A 20536-nucleotide genomic window follows, 5' to 3' on the forward strand; every position below is an offset into this window, starting at 1 on the left:
AGTCGTGTTTTTTGAAAAAACATTTCACCTTTATTTAACTAGGCACGTTAGTTAAGAACAAATTCTTATTTACAATGACAGCCTACCGAGGAACAGTGGGTTAACTGCCTTGTTCAGGGGCAGAATGACAGATTTTTACCTCGTCAGCTCAGGGAATCGACAAGTACCCTTGCCAGAGACATGAAACTAAAGTAGTCAGCATGCTTCAGTTTGGCTGGCGGCTAGCCAAACCGAACGAGTGTGCTCGAATACTCCCTTAAAATACCTTTGCTTGGCCTTACGAGTGGCGCAGCGGTCTAAGGCACTGCATTGCAGTGCTGAGCAGTCACTACAGCCTCGGGTTCGATCCCAGGCTGTGTTACAGCCAGCCGTGACCGGGAGACCCATGAGGCGGGCACCCAATTGGCCCAGTGTCATCCGGGTTAGGGGAGGGTTTGGCCGGACGGGATTTCCTTGTCTCGTCGTGCTGTAGCGACTCCTTGTGGTGGGCTGAGCGCCTGCAAGCTGACTTTGGTCGTCATTTGGACAGTGTTTCCTCCAACACATTGGTGTGACTGGCTTCTGGGTTAAGCAAGCAGTGTGGGTTAAGGGTTAAGCAGGCAGGGTCATATTTCGGAGGACACATGGCTCTCGACCTTCGCGTCTCCCGAGTCCGTAGGGGAGTTGCAGCAATGTGACAAGACTAACTACCAAATGGATACCACGAAATCGTGGAGAAAAAGGGGTAAAAAAAATAAACAAATATATATATTTTTTTTTATTTAAAAATGGGGAAAAAATGTTGCTTGAATTTCTTTTATTTAAAAAAAAAAAACGCAATAGTGCAGTTTGTCCATTTTGAGACGCCGTAACCAGTATGCACTTCCTCAAATAGTCAGAATTCTAACACAAGATATGTCATTCATTTTGATGTTTTTGCAAAGGAGATCTTAGTCACGCAATTTTACACCCAACTAAGATGTTTGGTGCAGTACTTCTCAATGAAAAAATGTGCATGAAAACGAGTCGTCCCAAAAACTTTATTGAAGAATCCCTACTGTTGACCAATCACCTGATTAAGGGACGTAGACTTCGACTTGCCTCTAGAAAAAAAACAGTGTCCTCAAACAGCTGAAAAATGAACAAAAGCAAGAAAATGTCGTCATAATATAGTATATGCACAAACTGTTTCGGCTGGGAGGCATGCGGACACCTTGTCAAACTAACACGTCTTCAGGTCTCAGGCAAGGTTCTCATCACATAAGCATGGGTCACCAAACCACATTCTTTTGATGAGTAACCTTGCTGGATCTTGAAGACTTGTATTAGTGTAGCAGGTGGGGATTTGTGAAACTCACTCCTCAGCCTGAAGCGTCGGCCCTTTGAAGAAGGCCTTTTGTGTGTGAGGTGTATACTTTTGTTTCAAAGTAGATCTGTTTAAGACTACCAAGAAACACTCCGTGTGACCCTGATTGCAGTAAAAGGTTAATAGCCTGATGGGATGGAACGCTTCAAATGCTTTGTATATTTTATTGTATGGGCAGTCACATGGGTTTGAGGCAGAGGTCCCGAGTTCAACTTTCGATATAAGCGGAATTAGGGGGGAAGCGGTACTCGATAAGCAAGCAGTGTGTCATCCTTTACATTAACTTCCTCACCTCATCCCTATGGGCTTTGGCTAAGTGGGTTAAGAGTCTTGTGACATCCAGGATATATTCCGTTCAATATTTTACCCAGACTTCAGCAGAAATGTAGAGAAGCATATATTTATTTATTTATTTTATTTATTTATTTATTTAAGAACCACCAGTCAGGAAGATACAGATAGCTGATACTACATTGAGCAAAATCTGTTTTTAGTTAGTTGGAAGAAAAGAAAAAATCCTAACATTTTCCATATGCACAAAAAGCATATGGAAAAAAATCTCAAATGTTGTGCAGTAATGTGTTTTACGTCCCTGTACCAGAGCATTTCTCCTTTGCCAAGATAATCCATCCACCTGCCAGGAGTGGCATATAAACAGCATGATCATTACACAGTTGCAACTTGCGCTGGGGACAATAAAAATCCACTTAAAAATGTGCAGTTTTGTCACAGCACATTGCCACAGATGTCTCAAGTTTTGAGGGAGCGTGCAATTGGCATGCTGACTGCAGGAATGTCCACCTGAGCTGTCCACCGGCCTCACAAACGCAGACCACATGTACCCACGCCAGCCCAGGACCTTCACACCCGGCTTCTTCACCTGCGGGATCATCTGAGGGGCTGTGGGGGGTGCTGAGGCGTATTTATGTCTGTAATGAAGCCCTTTTGTGGGGGGAAACTAATTCTGATTGGCTGGGCCTGGCTCCCAGTGGGTGGGTCTGGCTGACAGGTGGGTGGGCCTATGCCCTCCAAGGCCCACCCATGGCAGCACCCCTGCCCAAACATGTGAAATCCATAGTTTTGGGCCTAATGCATTTATTTCAATTGACTGATTTCCTTATATGAACTGTAACTCAGTAAAATCTTTGAAATTGCGTTTATATTTTTGTTCAGTATATACAGTATACACCAGTGTGGCAGTTGTACTAAACTCCTAAGGCATAAATGTTGTAAAATAATCCATGTGCATCATTAATTAAAATGACAATTGAATGCTTAGATAACCTATGCAGAAAAATGTATATATGGAGAGCACTGCGGTTGCGGGCGGTGCAGTTGCCGTACCAGGCGGTGATACAGCCCGACAGGATGCTTTAAATTGTGCATCTGTAAAAGTTTGTGAGGGTCGTAGGGGACAAGCCGAATTTCTTCAGCCTCCTGAGGTTGAAGAGGAGCTGCTGCGCCTTCTTAACCACACTGTCTGTGTGGGAGGACCATTTCAGATTGTCAGTGATGTGTACGCCAAGGAACTTAAAGCTTTTCACCTTCTCCACTGCGGTGTGTGGTGGACCTACAGCACGACACTTGAGGCATTGTGCTTCTCGTCAGTAACAACCACATCATCAACATTAAGAGACATGGGCAGCTGTGAGGAGGAGGGTTTATTCTCCAGGTCTTTAACCATTTTCCAGAACTTCTTGGGGTTAGACCCACAGAGAGAGAACTGCTCCTTAAAGTAACTAACTTTGGCCTTCCGGATAGCCTGAGTGCACTTATTTCTCATTTGCCTGAATGAGAGCCAGCCTGAGTATACGTGTGCCGAGGCTTTCGCCAAATGCAATTCTTGAGGTGGAGTAACTCTGCAACATCACGGTCGAACCAGTGGCTGAACCGGTTTTTAATTCTCATTTTCTTTAAGGGGGCGTGTTTCTTAACAATACCACTGAAAATATAAAAAAAGAAGGTCCAAGCGTCTTCGACAGAGGGGATCAAGCTGATTCTATACCATTTTACAGAAAACAACTATTACGCAGAATTATTGAAAAACCCTGTTAATGACAGTATCGTTTTGTTTAATCATATTAAAGTACGTCTTTATGTTTGAAGCACTGAATTTTTGCAATCACATACAGTGGGGAGAAGAAGTATTTGATACACTGCCGATTTTGCAGGTTTTCCTACTTACAAAGCATGTAGAGGTCTGTCATTTTTATCATAGGTACACTTCAACTGTGAGAGACGGAATCTAAGACAAAAATCCAAAAAATCACATTGTATGATTTTTAAGTAATTAATTTGCATTTTATTGCATGACATTATTATTTGATACATAAGAAAAGCAGAACTTAATATTTGGTACAGAAACCTTTGTTTGCAATTACAGAGATCATACGTTTCCTGTAGTTCTTGACCAGGTTTGCACACACTGCAGCAGGAATTTTGGCCCACTCCTCCATACAGACCTTCTCCAGATCCTTCAGGTTTCGGGGCTGTCGCTGGGCAATACGGATTTTCAGCTCCCTCCAAAGATTTTCTATTGGGTTCAGGTCTGGAGACTGGCTAGGCCACTCCAGGACCTTGAGATGCTTCTTACAGAGCCGCTTCTTACGGAGCCACTCCTTAGTTGCCCTGGCTGTGTGTTTTGGGTCGTTGTCATGCTGGAAGACCCAGCCACGACCCATCTTCAATGCTCTTCCTGAGGGAAGGAGGTTGTTGGCCAAGATCTCACGATACATGGCCCCATCCATCCTCCCCTCAATACGGTGCAGTCGTCCTGTCCACTTTGCAGAAAAGCATCCCCAAAGAATGATGTTTCCACCTCCATGCTTCACGGTTGGGATGGTGTTCTTGGGGTTGTACTCATCCTTCTTCCTCCAAACACGGCGAGTGGAGTTTAGACCAAAAAGCTCTATTTTTGTCTCATCAGACCACATGACCTTCTCCCATTCCTCCTCTGGATCATCCAGATGGTCATTGGCAAACTTCAGACGGGCCTGGACATGCGCTGGCTTGAGCAGGGGGACCTTGCGTGTGCTGCAGGATTTTAATCCATGACGGCGTAGTGTGTTACTAATGGTTTTCTTTGAGACTGTGGTCCCAGCTCTCTTCAGGTCATTGACCAGGTCCTGCCGTGTAGTTCTGGGCTGATCCCTCACCTTCCTCATGATCATTGATGCCCCACGAGGTGAGATCTTGCATGGAGCCCCAGACCGAGGGTGATTGACCGTCATCTTGAACTTCTTCCATTTTCTAATAATTGCGCCAACAGTTGTTGCCTTCTCACCAAGCTGCTTGCCTATTGTCCTGTAGCCCATCCCAGCCTTGTGCAGGTCTACAATTTTATCCCTGATGTCAGTACACAGCTCTCTGGTCTTGGCCATTGTGGAGAGGTTGGAGTCTGTTTGATAAAGCGTGTAGACAGGTGTCTTTTATACAGGTAACGAGTTCAAACAGGTGCAGTTAATACAGGTAATGAGTGGAGAACAGAAGGGCTTCTTAAAGAAAAACTAACAGGTCTGTGAGAGCCGGAATTCTTACTGGTTGGTAGGTGATCAAATACTTATGTCATGCAAATTGGTTACTTAAAAATCATAATGTGATTTTCTGGATTTTTGTTTTAGATTCCGTCTCTCACAGTTGAAGTGTACCTAAGATAAAAATTACAGACCTCTACATGCTTTGTAAGTAGGAAAACCTGCAAAATCGGCAGTATATCAAATACTTGTTCTCCCCACTGTACATTATTTTGATGTGTGCCCATGAACTGTTCGCACCGTAACATAGGGAGCTACGAAATGTTACGAGGTTACAGCACACTTCTGAGGTCTCCATACAAAAGTGAGTCACAGCAATATCCAGGAATTTCACAGGATCAATGTCAATGTATAATTCAATTATTAAATGCTTAGTAGATGATAACAACAAACAGTATCATAAACGTAGGAAAGAAAGGTTGCGTTTTATGTCACACGATTTTAGCCAAATCTGTGAAGACTCCAAGCACGAGAAAGGTGTCGATTCAACTCATTAATAATTAGCTGTAATGAATATATCTATGTTCCCCCTTTATATGTTAATGTATTCACATGAAGAAAAAAAAAAGGTACATTTTGAATTACTTTGTTAGAAAGTTTGCAACAGCTCCAAACAGCTGTCCACGACAAGAAACGCTCACTGGTACCCTAGAACAGCGGTCCCCAACCACCGGGACGCGGCCCATTCGCCTCCGGGCCACACAAAGGATAAATCATTACTTATTTAAAATCGGTAAAATAAAATTGTATACAATTATAGGCCATTTGTGCAGTAATTACATTGGTGCAGTCTCTTGGTTCTTTTCTCACCACTCTAATATCACAAGAGTTTACAGATTTTGAACTTGAGTAATGCGCGCGCCGGGAGTGCATCATGGTCTGTGTTGCCCGCCAACTTTGTACTAGCTGGCTACGTTAGCTGACATGAATAAAAACAACCGTCGCTGTAGAGCTTCTTCTGAAGGGGTAAGAGAGATAAGGGCCCAACGACGATGTCGATAATGCAGAGACAGTAGAGCACGAGAATGCAAAAAAAAAAAAAATAATTAAGCCTTATTCAATATTAAATATGATGAGTCCAACCTAAAATATGGCTTTATTGCGACAGGTGACTTGAATGCTCCAAGTCCCCTGTGCGTAGTATGTGGAGTTAGGGCTTCATTGCCTCGTTAGATAGCCTCAAAACTGCTTCGGCAAAGCAAATCCAAGCACCCGGCACTGAAAGACAAACCTGTTGAATTCTTTGAGCGAAGAAAACGTGAACAAGGACAGAAGCAAGACTTGAAAGCCACCGCATCAACAAACGTGGCTGCACTGAGAGCGTCATACTTAGTGGCTAGCTGTATTGCTAAGGCCAAGAAGCCTTTCACTACTGGCGAGGAGTTGATTCGACCTGCTGCTAAGGACATTTGCCGTGAACTCTTAGGAGAGGCTGCGGCTAAAAAGACAGCAACGGTTCCTCTTTCGGCTATCACCGTCAGTTGGCTAATTAATGAAATAGCGGAGGACGTTGAGGCACAATTGTTTAGAGGCTTAACGAGTCACCGTGGTATGCAATCCAGGTTGACGAATCTACCGATTAGGACAACAAGGCAATACTGCCTGTTCATGTGTGATATATATCTCAGGATGATGTGCATGAGGATATGTTGTGTGCGCTGTCCCTGCCGACTAACACAAGGGCCGCAGAACTATTCAAGTCTTTGGATGATTACATGTCAGGAGAATTGGTTTGGTCGTTCTGTGTTGGCGTATGCACGGATGGGGCTGCTGCCATGACTGGGTGGCTGTCTGGTTTCACTACCCGGGTTAAAGAGGTTGCACCTGAATGTGAGTCTACGCACTGTGTCATTCACAGAGCTGGCTAGCTGAAAAATGTCACCTGAATTTAACATGGTATTGAATGATGTTATTAAAGTTATCAATCACATCAAAGCACACGCCCTTAACTCGCGTCTGTTTGGGCAGCTTTGTGAGGAAATGGACGCAGAGCACAAACGGCCTCCTCTTATACACAGAAGTCAGATGGCTATCCAGGGGGCCAGAGTGTTTGAGTTACGAGAGCCCCTGCAGAGATTTCTTTCAGAAATAAAAAAGTCACTACTGGCAGCACATTTCAATGACGAGGAATGGGTCATATTGCGCGACATATTCAACCTGCTCAACAAACTCAATCTGTCACTTCAGGGGAGAATGACACCTGTCATTAAGTTGCATTCAAAGCCAAACTGGAAGTTTGGGGACGGCGAGTGGGCAGGGGCATATTTGACATGTTCCAAACATTAGCAGGGATTTTGGGAGAGACAGTGACTGGGCCGTCTTTCTCCCAGCTGGTGCGCCTTCACATAGCTTCGCTATCAACGGAGTTCGAGTGTTACTTCCCAACCCATTTGTGAATCGTCCATGTCCGGTAAGGAAGAAGATCAACTCGAGGTTGCAAATGACTGTGGCCTTAAAAAGTATGTTTGAGATAACTTCATCTCTGCCAACCTGCTGGATTAAAATCAAGGCTGAATATCCTGAGATAGCCACAAAAGCACTGAAAACGTTGCTTCCACTTTCCAACATCCTATCTCTGCGAAGCAGGGTTTTCCACAATGATGGCAACAAAAACTAAATTCAAATATTATTAGTCACATGTGCGAAAATACAACAGGTGTAGACCTTACAGTGAAATGCATACTTACGAGCCCCTAACCAACAATGTAGTTTGAAAAAATATGGATAAGAATAAGAAATAAAAGTAACAAGTAATTAAAGAGCAGAAGTAAAACAACAATAGCGAGACTATATACAGGAGGGGTACCGGTACAAAGTCAATGTTCTGGGGAACCGGTTAGTTGAGGTAAAATGTACATGTAGGTAGAGTTATTAAAGCGACTATGCATAGATGATAACAACAGTGAGTAGCAGCGGTGTAAGAGGGGGCAATGTAAATAGTCTGGGTAGCCATTTGATTAGCTGTTAAGGAGTCTTATGGCTTGGTGTAAAAGCTGTTTAGAAGCCTCTTGGACTTAGACTTGGCGCTCCTGTACTGCTTACCGTGCGGTAGCAGAGAGAACAGTCTATGACTAGGGTGGCTGGAGTCTTTGACAATTTTTAGGGCCTTCCTCTGACACCGTTTGCAAGTCCTGGTTTGCAAGCCCTGCCACATCCGACGAGCGTCAGAGCCAGTGTAGTACGATTCGATCTTAGTCCTGTATTGACGCTTTGCCTGTTTGATGGTTCGTCGGAGGGCATAGCGGGATTTCTTATAAGCTTCCGGGTTAGAGTCCCGCTGCTTGAAAGCGGCAGCTCTAGCCTTTAGCTCAGTGCGAATGTTGCCTGGCTTCTCGTTGGGGTATGTACGTACGGTCACTGTGGGGACGACGTCATCGATACACTTATTGATGAAGCCAATGACTGATGTGGTATACTCCTCAATGCCATCGGAGGAATCCCGGAACATATTCCAGTCTGTGCTAGCAAAACAGTCCTGTAGCTTAGCATCTGCTTCATCTGACCACTTTTTTATTGATCTAGTCACTGGTGCTTCCTGCTTTAATTTTCGCTTGTAAGCAGGAATCAGGAGGATAGAACTATTGTCAGATATGCCAAATGGAGGTCGAGGGAGAGCTTTGTATGCGTCTCTGTGTGTGGAGTGAAGGTGGTCCAGAGTTCTTTTCCCTCTGGTTGCACATTTAACATGCTGATAGAAATTTGGTCAAACGGAGTTAAGATACCCTGCATTAAAGTCCCCGGCTACTAGGAGCGCCGCCTCTGGGTGAGCGTTTTCTTGTTAGCTTATGGTGGAATACAGCTCATTCAATGATGTCTTAGTGCCAGCCTCTGACTGTGTAAAACAGCTACGAAAAAACAGATAAACTCTCTAGGTAGGTAGTGTGGTCTACAGCATATCATAAGATACTCTACCTCAGGCGAGCAATAGCTCGAGACTTTCTTTGATATCGTGCACCAGGTGTTATTTACAAAAATACATAGTCTGCCGCCCCTTGTCTTACCAGACGCCGCTCTTCTATCCTGCCGGTGCAGCGTATACCTCCCGGGTGGCGCAGTGGTCTAGGGCACTGCATCACAGTGCTAGCTGCGCCACCAGAGTCTCTGGGTTCGCGCCCAGGCTGGGCTGGGTTCGCGCCCAGGCTCTGTCGCAGCCGGCCGCAACCGGGAGGTCCGTGGGGCGACGCACAATTGGCATAGCGTCGTCCGGGTTAGGGAGGGTTTGGCCGGTAGGGATATCCTTGTCTCAGTATGTATAAAAAAATAATAATAATTTAAAAAAAAAATGTATGCACTCTACTGTAAGCCGCTCTGGATAAGAGCGTCTGCTAAATGACTAAAATGTAAAAATGTAAAATGTAAATAACTAGCCAGCTTTCTGTTGATAGTGTCGTCGTTCAGCCACGTCTCCGTGAAGCATAAGATATTAAGGTTTTGAATGTCCCGTTGGTAGATTATATGACCTACGCGGAAGATTAATGTAAAGCTACAGATGAAATCGGAAGTTTACATACACCAAATACATTTAAACTACATTTTTCACAATTCCTGACATTTAATCCTAAAAAGAATTACCTGTTTTAGGTCAGTTAGGATCACCACTTTATTTTAAGAATGTGAAATGTCAGGATAATAGTACAGAGAATGATTTATTTCAGCTTTTATTTCTTTCATCACATTCCCAGTGGGTCAGAAGTTTACATACACTCAATTAGTATTTGGTAGCATTGCCTTTAAATTGCTAAAACTTGGGTCAAATCTGTCGGGTAGCCTTCCACAAGCTTCCCACAATAAGTTGGGTGAATTTTGGCCCATTCCTCCTGACAGAGCTGGTGTACCTGAGTCAGGTTTGTAGGCCTCCTTGCTCACATACGCTTTTTCAGTTCTGCCCACAAATTTTCTATAGGATTGAGGTCAGGGCTTTGTGATGGCCACTCCAATACCTTGACTTTGTTGTCCTTAAGCCATTTTTCCAAAACTTTAGAAGTATGCTTGGGGTCATTGTCTATTTGGAAGACCCATTTGCAACCAAGCATTAACATCCTGATGTCTTGATGTTGCTTCAATATATCCACATAACTTCCCTGCCTCATGATGCCATCTATTTTGTGAAGTGCACCAGTCCCTCCTGCAGCAAAGCACCCCCACAACATGATGCTGCCACCCCCGTGCTTCACAGTTGGGATGGTATTCTTCAGCTTGCAAGTCTCCCCCTTTTTTCTCCAAACATAACGATGGTCATTGTTTCATCAGACCAGAGGATATTTCTCCAAAAAGTACGATCTTTGTCCCCATGTGCAGTTGCAAACTGTATTCTGGCTTTTTTATGGCGGTTTTGGAGCAGTGGCTTCTTCCCTGCTGAGCGGCCTTTCAGGTTATGTCGATATATGTCTCGTTTTACTGTGGATAATGATACTTCTGTACCTGTTTCCTCCAGCATCTTCACAAGGTCCTTTGCTGTTGCTCTGAGATTGATTTGCACTATTTGCACCAAAATACGTTCATCTCTAGGAGAAAGAAAGCATCTCCTTCCTGAGCGGTATGGCGGCTGCATGGTCCCATGGTGTTTATACTTGCGTACTATTGTTTGTACAGATTTACGAGGTACCTTCAGGTGTTTGGAAATTGCTCCCAAGGATGAACCAGACTTGTGAAGGTCTACAATTTTTTTTCTGAGGTCTTGGCTGCTTTCTTTTCATTTTCCCATGATGTCAAGCAACGAGACACTGAGTTTGAAGGTAGGCCTTGAAATACATTCACAGGTACACCTCCAATTGACTCAAATTATGTCAATTAGCCTATCAGAAGCTTTAAAGCCATGACATCATTTTCTGGATTTTCTATGGCGTTTAAAAGGCACAGTCATGTAAACTATGTAAACTTCTGACCCACTGGAATTATGATACAGTGAATTATAAGTGAAATAATCTGTCTGTAAACAATTGTTGGAAAAATTACTTGTGTCATGCACAAAGTAGATGTCCTAACCAACTTGCCAAAACTATAGTTTGTCAACAAGAAATTTGTGGTGTGGTTGAAAAATGAGTTTTAATGACACCAACCTAAGTGTAAGTAAACTTCCGACTTCTACTGTATTTTATAGTCCAAAGATTGCACATTTGCTAGCAGGATGGAAGGAAATGGAGGTTTATTCGATCGCCTACAAATTTTCAGAAGGCAGCCCGCCTTCCGGACCCTTTTTTCTCCGCCGCCTCTTCACGCAAATCACGGGGATCTGGGCCTGTTCCTGAGAAAGCAGTATATCGTTCGCGTCGGCCTCATCAGACTCGTTATAGACAAAAAAAGGATTCTGCCAGTCCGTGGTGAGTAATCGCAGTCCTGATGTCCAGAAGTTATTTTCCGGTCATAGAGACGGTAGCGGCAACAATATGTACAAAATAAGTTTAAAAAAATAAGTTACAAACAATGCAAATAATTGAACAAAAAAAAATCAGTTGGGGGCACTTGAAACGTCTGCCTTCTTCTCCAGCGCCATCTTACAATTACGGAGAAGGCTGGACATAAGTAACATCCTTCAGGTGTCACTGTCTCCCATCACCCCTAGATGGGACGGTCTTGTTGCCCCGAAACAAGCTCAGGGCACCCACTGATTCAGCAACATGGTGAGTTGTAATGATTTTATTATATGGTCATTAGAGAAAAATATGCACATTATGTTTTTATAATATCATCACATTAGACCTATTAAACTAAAATGTTGTGAAAAAGCGGCTATACTAAACGTATAGGCCTAATTGATATTCCTGTTGTGTTGTGTCGTGACCCCCCCCAAAAAATTAATAAATATATAGTCTATATGACACCTGTCCATGGTGCAAAGAAGGTTGGGGACCGCTGCCCTAGAAAGACTCATGTGACAGCCGTCTACATCTGCCAAACAAAAGTCTGGGCATGCAACACAGCCAACCTGCCAACAGCAGAATTTAAAAAAGCAAAACATGAAAAAAAAATACAAATAGAAAAAAATGTAAACAGAAAAAGCAAAGCATGAATGCAGCTGGAATAACGTTAACTAGCTAGCTAATTGTATCATGTTAGTTATAAAGCTAAAATGTACAGATCACGAATTGAAGATATTTTCAAATGATCTTTACCTTTTCAGCAAAGATTGTTGTCAGTATGACAAATTATTTGAGAATGCAAGGGCATTCACTTACCATACTCTGTGGGGACAGGGTCAGGGTGGTAGGTGAAGTGCGCAGCATTCCTTCTTTGTGTTTTTGTTTGGGATGAGCAATTCGGGGATAATCTCAGCAGAGTGATCCCAAACAAGCTCTGATCACCGATATTTACATTCGCGATGGAGGCTTTCGAGCCTGCACCTCTGAGCAGAAACCGTGCAGCAGCCGCCATTGCTGTTGTGAGTATTCTGAACAGGAAGAAGAGAATGATGACAGATTCCCTTTTTAGTCGAAAGGGGCTGTGATTGGTTGAAACAGTGGGTGGTGTCAGTGGATTTCAGCCTCTTGTCCAATCGCCCTACATCGACCCTGAATACTTGAGGGAGTTATTTTACGCTGGCCCGCGTTGACGTGTCCGTCACGTCGTCTGGCGAATGCGAGAAGGGAGTAGCGCCCTTCTCAAATCGAACAGTAATCTGCGCCGCTCGGTCATATTATCATCAAGACAGCATGGCATCGTCCAGAAAAGTACAGCATATCTTTTCCATAAAATAAATGTTTTATATGTGTTTTATTGGGAAGGCAGATAAAGTATTTTTAACAAAATCAATCACTTTTGCATGGGAAAACACAGAATCCTACTCATTACTACACGTGCTTATTACATCACTTTTATTTTGAGCCGACTTCGCCGTCGGACAGAGCGGGCACCCGACTCAAATGCGGGAGGCAGCAATCAACTTTCAGCCGGTGCAAAACACGCCTACACGGGCGCCTGAGCGAGATTAATCGAACTCCCGCCTTGACTTTTGTCATGTTCTACATTGCAGCCCACTATAAAGTCGAGACTGACTGATCTACAAATGACCTTGCATCCTAAATAAATACTCAATATTATTTGTAGGTCAGTCACAATTTACCCATGATACATCACGGTTTTGACGCTCTCGAACACAGCTTTACTCAGGTAAAGAAGTTGTGCCAAAGATTATAGATATACTGACAATATAATCTCTCTCCCTAACACTGGGAATCGTTGTCCACAAAGCGGCACGGCGGGCTGTCTAGCCCCCGCCCATCCTTTCTTTGGATTGGTGGATACATCTCATTATTGTAAATCTGTTTTTGAATATTCGATGAGGGTTGTTGACGTCAACCACCTGTATCAATGGAGGGAGATGCTACACTACCTGCATCATTCAGTGAATATGCATAACCATCTCGAGACAACTCCCTTATAGTGTTTTTCTCTCAAAGTTGCTGTCACCTGTCCTACTTATAAGAACTTAAGCATTACGAAACGTATATTTGATCAAAAAACCTCACGTAGCAAATAAACCATAAAAATGTTTATGGACCAAATTCGACACTCTCTAATTGACCTTCATACAAAAATCTTTGCTTGTTCGGTGAAAGGGAGACAGCTTTTCCTCCGAGTTGGACCTCTCCCTCTTTCTGGTTGTGCTTAACATGAAAAAACAAATGATTTTTTATTGTGGGATGATGAAACTGTGTTGTCACTAGTTACCACAGCCACATACATCGCGCCCATTCATACAATTGATCTACTTAAAATTTGATTTTAAACCAATGGCATCAGCAGAAATCCATTGTCGAAGGGCGGGCAAAAATCTAGGAGGTCCAAAATGTGGGCACTCAAACCATCATTAAATAATAATACAAGCCTACCCTATAGTAATCGTTCACAAACCACCGAACGTGATTTGGCATTATAGACCAAATAATCTTGTAGTCCTATGTAAATCCATGACTCTTGCATTTAACATGCTACTAGACCTACACATAAACTATAGGCAGGGCCTAATAAAGACTTAATTTAACTGTAAAAACAAATGACCTTTTAATTTGGCATGAACACAACCAGTCATGATCTTTTCATCTGACTGTCAAACAAATCACTTCAAAAAGTAGGCTACCTGTGCATGTTCATCCACTCCATGGACAGGGAGAGTTTGTGCAGCCATGTAGAAATAAATGGTTTAAAGCATGACAGAGAGGTGGGGGTGTTGGTTTAATTTGGAAGAGTTTATTTTAACATTTACCACGGTTAAACATATGTCGTGGAAATACTTACACAGGGACACTCAAAGTCAAACTTAAATTAATCATCCTTTATTTGTCAACGCGCTGGAGAGGTTCCAACCAACTCAATGCACCATAGTACACATGTCAATCAGGAGCTGTGCCTGGGCAGTCCCAGCAGTTGTCTTATATACGGCTATACACAGACAAGTTATATTTGCATGATTTAGCATAATTCATGAATCATTACCATTGTTTCATTCATGTGAAAGACCAATACCTCAGGCTTCTCTCTAAGCTGAGACCTTGAAACTGAGATATCTTTTGTTCATTCTCAAAACAAGGGCTTACTGCCAAATTGCAGCCTCTGATAGTGAGGATTTGTTCAGTCAGCCACTTGCATGAACAGAACATGAATACAGCACAGAAATTAGTTATAAGAAAAGCACAAACATTAAAATTCCATTATACATATTTACCACTGGATTTTAAACAAATAGGTGTCACAATTCGTGTTTATAGGTGGCAGGGAAGTCAGGCGCGGGAGAATTAAACTTGGTAAAATGGAGTAATTTAATAAAACAAAACTCCAAAACCATAAATACAAATGAAACAAATTGGGCACGAGGACCCATCGCGCACCAAATACAAACACGAAACCGAACATAAAACAATCTCTGACAAAGACATGATGGGAAACAGAGGGTTAAATACACAACAGGTAATGAATGGGATTGAAACCAGGTGTGTAGGCAGACAAGACAAAACCAATGAAAAATGAAAAATGGATCAATGATGGCTAGAAGACCGGTGACGTCGACCGCCGAGCACCACCCGAACAAGGAGAGGCATCGACTTCGGCAGAAGTCGTGACAATAGGAGAATTGTCATTATTTAGAGACACCCCCACACACACATAAACTACTCTGCCATTTTAAAGTTATTTGCCCCATCCTTGGCTTTTCCTAAATACGTCTATCTAACACACTATCATTGTTAGAATATTCATTCTCAAACACAATTTTTGTTATAAGCCGTTTTAAGGTGACATGTCATTCTTCCCCCCTGCCTGTCAGGCCTGTGCAGCTGATGATGGCCCATCGTAACTACATCTAAACTACATCGAAAACTAATTTCAAACATATATTACCTATGCATGTTATTATCTATGCATAGTCACTTTAAAAACTCGACCTACATGTACATATTACCTCAATTACCTTGACACCGGTGCACCCGCACATTGTCTCTAAACCGGTACCCCCTGTTTATAGCCCCGCTATTGTTATTTACTGCTGCTCTTTAATTATTTGTTATTCTTATCTCTTACTTTTTAAAATTTATTTTCTTAAAACTACATGGTTGGTTAAGGGCTTGTAAGTAAGCATTTCACTGTAAGGCTGTTGTATTCGGAGCATTTGATTTGATTTAGATTTAATAGAGTTTGCCTAAAGACAAGATAACATTGACAATAGTCTGATGGGTGAGAATAGTATCAATTGTTTATATTGTATATGAAGAGATTAACAACACAGCTTGGAATTGACACAGAGGCAGGGAAATGAAACCGAGTGCCATAAAGTGACTTTTGAAAATTCTCCTACACAAGCACTACCATCAGAAAGTTTTCACACCCTTTGACTTTTTTCACATTTTGTTGCATTACAGCCCGAATTTAAAATTGATTCAATTGAGATTTTGTGTCACTGGCCTACACAATATCCCACCATGTTAAAGTTGAAATATGTTTTTAGAACGTTTTACAAATGAATAAAAAATATAAAGCTGAAATGTCTTGAGTCAATAACTATTCAACCCCTTTGTTAAGTTCAGGAGTAAAAACGTGCTTAACAAGTCACATAATTAGTTGCATGGACTCATTCTGTGTGCAATAATAGTCTCTGCACTCCACACATACAATTATCTGTAAGGTCCCTTAGTCGAGCAGTGAATTTCAAACACAGAGTTAACCTCAAAGACCAGGGAGGTTTTCCAATGCCTCGCAAAGGGCACCTACTGGTAGAAGGTAGAAATAAAAAAGCAGACATTGTATATCCCTTTCAGCATTGTGAAGTTATTAATTACACTTTGGATGGTTTATCAATACACCCAGTCACTACAAAGATACAGTCATCATTCCTAACTCCGTTGCTGGAGAGAAAGGAAACAGCTCCGGGATTTCACCTTGAGGCCAATTGTGACTTTAAAACAGTTACAGAGTTTAATGGTTGTGATAGGAGGAAACAGAGGATGGATCAACAACATTGTAGTTACTCACAATACTAATCTAAATTACAGTGAAAAGAAGGAAGCCTGAGGAGAATAATAATATTTCAAAACATGCATCCTGTTTGGCATAAGGCACGAAAGTAAAACTGCCAAAAAACTAGCAAAGAAATTCACTTTATGTCCTGAATACAAAGTGTTAAGTTTGGGGCAAATCCAACACAACACTTCACTGAGTACCACTCTTCATATTTTCTATCATGGTTGTGGCTGCATCATGTTATGGGTATGCTTGTCATTGGCATAGACTAAGGAGTTTTTCAGGATAAAAAATAAACATAAAGGAGCTAAGCATAGGCCAAATCCCAGAGTAAAACCTAGTTCAGTCTGCTTTTCCAGATTAATTCACCTTTCAGCAGGACAATAACCTTAAACAGAAGGCCAAATCTAGACTGGAGTTATTTACCAAGGACACAGTGAATGTTCCTGAGTGGCAGAGTTAGTTTTGACTTATTAAAAGTCAAAACTTTTTAAAAGAGCTTGAAGAATTTTGAAAATAATAATTGGCAGATGTTGCTCAATCCAGGTGTGGTAAGTTCTTAGAGACTTACTCAGAAAGACTCACAGCTGTAATCACTGCCAAAGATGCTTCTACAAAGTATTGACTCAGGGTTTGTGAATACTTATGTAAATAAGATGTTCAAATCAAATCAACTTGTATTTGTCACATGCGCAGAACACAACAGGTGTAGACCTTACCGTGTAATGCTTACTTACAAGCCCTTAACCAACAATTCAGTTCAGGAAATATAGTTCAGAAAATATTTCCTAAATAAACTAAAATAATAATATATATATATTTTTAAAGTAACTCAAGAAAATGACATAACAATAAAGAGGCTATATACAGGGGGTACCGGTACCGAGTCAATGTGCAGGGGTACAGGTTAGTCGAGGTAATTTGTAAAGTGACCATGCATTCAATCTTAGTCCTCTATTGACGCTTTGCCTGTTTGATGGTTCGTCTGAGGGCATAGCGGGATTTCTTATACCTTTCCAGATTGGTTTCCCACTCCTTGAAAGCGGCAGCTCTAGCCTTCAGCTCGATGCGGATGTTGCCTGTAATCCATGGCTTCTGGTTGAGATATGTACAGTACCAGTCAAAAGTTTGGACACACCGACTCATTCCAGGGGTTATCTCCATTTTTACAATTTTCCATATGTGTAATTTCATAGTTTTGATGTCTTCACTATTGTTCTACAATGTAGAAAATAGTAAAAATAAAGAAAAACCCTGAAATTAGTAGGTGCATCCAAACTTTTGACTGGTACTGTCGCACTTTTGACTGGTACTGTCTTAGGACACTGTTTAGTGCCAAAATAAGAATTGAAATACAGTACATGTAAAAAAAATATATATATAATGTTTCCTGATCTTTCTTTTTACACTTCAGAACAAACTTTCTTTAGATTTTTTTCTTGGGGGGGGGGGTACTATCTGTTGTTCTGTGTAGTGAATCTTTTATTCAATGTGTTTATATGGGCTAATAGCAGTAAGACCACAACACGTTTTTCATATAGTTTAGTAAAACCCCTCCCCCGGCTTAGACGGGGCTTAGACTCTTACGGGTTTAAAAATAATGCAATTGCATTTGGATCTGGGCAGAAAACATCACAATTAAAGAAGATATCAGAATTGGAAACGTTGTTAACAACGTCACAGCATTCTCAACAAACAGTCTCGGTAGCGACTAATCTCTCCAAAGTCAAAACAGGGGGCAAGACAGAACTAAATGTATTGATAGGACGGAGAGCAGAATTTGCCATCCATCGAGTTTGTCACACCCTGATTTGTTTCCCCTGTCTTGTGCTTGTCTCCACCACCCTCCAGGTGTTGCTCATGTTCCCCATCATCCCCTGTAACATTTATACCTGTGTTTTCTGTTTGTCTGTTGCCAGTTTGGCCTACCAGCGTGATTTCCCGTACTCCTGTTTCTCTCTAGCACTTGTTTTTCTAGGTTTTCCGGTTTTGACCACTCTGCCTGCCCTGACCCCGAGTCTGCCTGCCGTTCTGTACCTTTCTGACTCTGCCCTGGATTACCGACCCCTGTCTACCCTTGACCTGTCGTCAGCCTGCTCCCTGTTTTGTAAATAAACATCTGTGATTTGAACTGTCTGCATCTGGGTCTTATCCTGAGGTCTGATAGTACGTACTGCCACGACTAATCCAGCAGACTCGGACTAGCTCCACAACGCCGTCTCCTCCCAAGGAACCACCATTGGAAGACACGAGGAGTTACTTCAAGGTCTTATGGAAGGATTACAGACCTTGGCGGAACGCCATGACCGCGCCTTCCATACATTGCTGGAGCAATTCCGCGGATTGTTTGTTAGGCAGCCCGCCACTACAGTAACCCCCCAGAGTATCAGTTACCCCGCTACCAGTGGCACCTCTCCCCAATCTACCCCGGCTTCCCGAGAACCCCGCTTACCTCCTCCGGAGCACTACGCTGGAGATCCAGGATCCTGCTGGGCGTTTCTCTCCCAGTGTTCTCTCATCTTTGAGCTGCAGCCCTCTTCATTTCCCTCGGATCGCTCGAGGATAGCGTACTTGATAACGCTGATGTCTGGGCTCCTGCATGGGCTACGGCAGCGTGGGAGCAGCAATCCACCATTTGCCTCAGTCTGTAGGAATTTGTGGCGGAAGGTACGTAAAGTGTTTGATTCTCTGTTGTCCAGGAGAGAGGCAGCTCGTAAGCTGGTCCAACTAGGTCAGGACTCCCGTAGTGTGGCAGACTATACAGTGGATTTTCTCACATTGGCAGCTGAGAGTGCTGTAAATGTAATATTTCTGTTTTTTATTTTATAAGTTTGCAAAATTTTCTAAAAAACTGTTTTTGCTTTGTCATTATGGAGTATTGTGTGTAAATTGATGAGGGAAAAAAATATTTAATACATTTTAGAAAAAGTCTATAAGGAAACAAAATGTGGAAAAATTAAAGGGGTCTGAATACATTCTGAAAGCACTGTTTATTAGACTGCTAGCATGTTGACTTTCAAAAGACACATCAAAGGTGAGTCCAACGAGGCCAGGCTTTTCTAGTGTCAATCACTGGCACGGCGACCAATCAAAGTAGATCAGCTTTGTATTAGGTTACACGCTGCATATTAAAACACCCTAAAAGTACATTTAGAGAATAGCCTAACAGTATGCTAATACACACAATAAGGTACGAGGGGTTGTGGTATATGGCCAATATACCACGGCTAAGGGCTGTTCTTGGCACGACGCAACATGGAGTACCTGGATACTTAGCCGTGGTATATTGGCTACATACCACGAAGCCCTGAGATGCCTTATTGCTATTATAATCTGGCTACCAACCTAATTAGAGCAGTAAAAATAAATGCTTTGTCATACACGTGGTATACGGTCTGAAATACCACGGCTGTCAGCCAATCAGCATTCAGGGCCCAAATCACCCAGTTTATAATAATAATAGGCCATAGCCTATATAGACTAGAACAGTGGTCACCAACCTTTTCTTAGTCGAGATCACTTTATGAATCAAAATGTAAGCCGAGTGCAATTCTCTGCTGGGCGCAAGAAATCTAGTGCACCTACGATGTATTGTGTGATATCAATTAAATGATCAATAGCCTATAGGGCCTAACTATAGTGCAAAAGCACAGGGCATATTTATATTTCCAATTAAATTACATTTCTACAAATTATGAGCTATTTACACTGACTGGAAATATTGTTTCATGCATTTGCCTATTTTCATTTATAATAAGAGGTCATATTTTCTTAATGTAGGCCTTCCACTTAATATAACGTAGAGTTCCTTATATTTCAAAACTTGACTCTAACTAGACAATATGAAAACACTGGCAATAGGCCAGTTGTTGTAGCCTATTACCTGTGAGGCACATCAGAGCATAAACTGAACTTTAATTTTTTTTTATTTCACTGGACTGATGGTCATTTCTCAGCCGAGGGAGAGTGCGAATCGAAGTGAAGAGTGTTTCATGATTTCTAAAAGTGCTGAATAAAAACAGCATTGTAGTGCTGATCATTGTCTCTGAATGTACTGAAACTGAAAAAAATTGAAGTGAGCTTTGTTTGCCCACTTGTTTTTGCTAGTTTTGTGAGTCTAGCTAGCTGGAGTAGCCTACACAGCATTAGCTACTGTTCACTGCACATGGTATCAGTGCGAAGTGACAGAACCCGGCCATTATTATAAAAA

The 20536-nt window shown here is 42.2% G+C and overlaps 1 protein-coding gene across 1 annotated transcript in view; it reads right to left on the reverse strand.

Moving 5' to 3' along the window:
* The window catches only part of LOC120031308 (2-oxoisovalerate dehydrogenase subunit beta, mitochondrial-like), a 90900-nt gene extending 78635 nt beyond the window's left edge, over positions 1 to 12265 (reverse strand). Inside the window, exon 1 of the mRNA XM_038977005.1 lies at positions 12054 to 12265. Coding sequence (XP_038832933.1) covers positions 12054 to 12249 — 196 coding nt within the window. The 5' untranslated portion in view covers positions 12250 to 12265. The remainder of the gene's footprint in view (positions 1 to 12053) is intronic.
* Between the last annotated feature and the right edge of the window lie 8271 nt (positions 12266 to 20536).

Source organism: Salvelinus namaycush, chromosome 37 (assembly GCF_016432855.1).
Source record: "Salvelinus namaycush isolate Seneca chromosome 37, SaNama_1.0, whole genome shotgun sequence".
Taxonomy (NCBI): domain Eukaryota; kingdom Metazoa; phylum Chordata; class Actinopteri; order Salmoniformes; family Salmonidae; genus Salvelinus; species Salvelinus namaycush.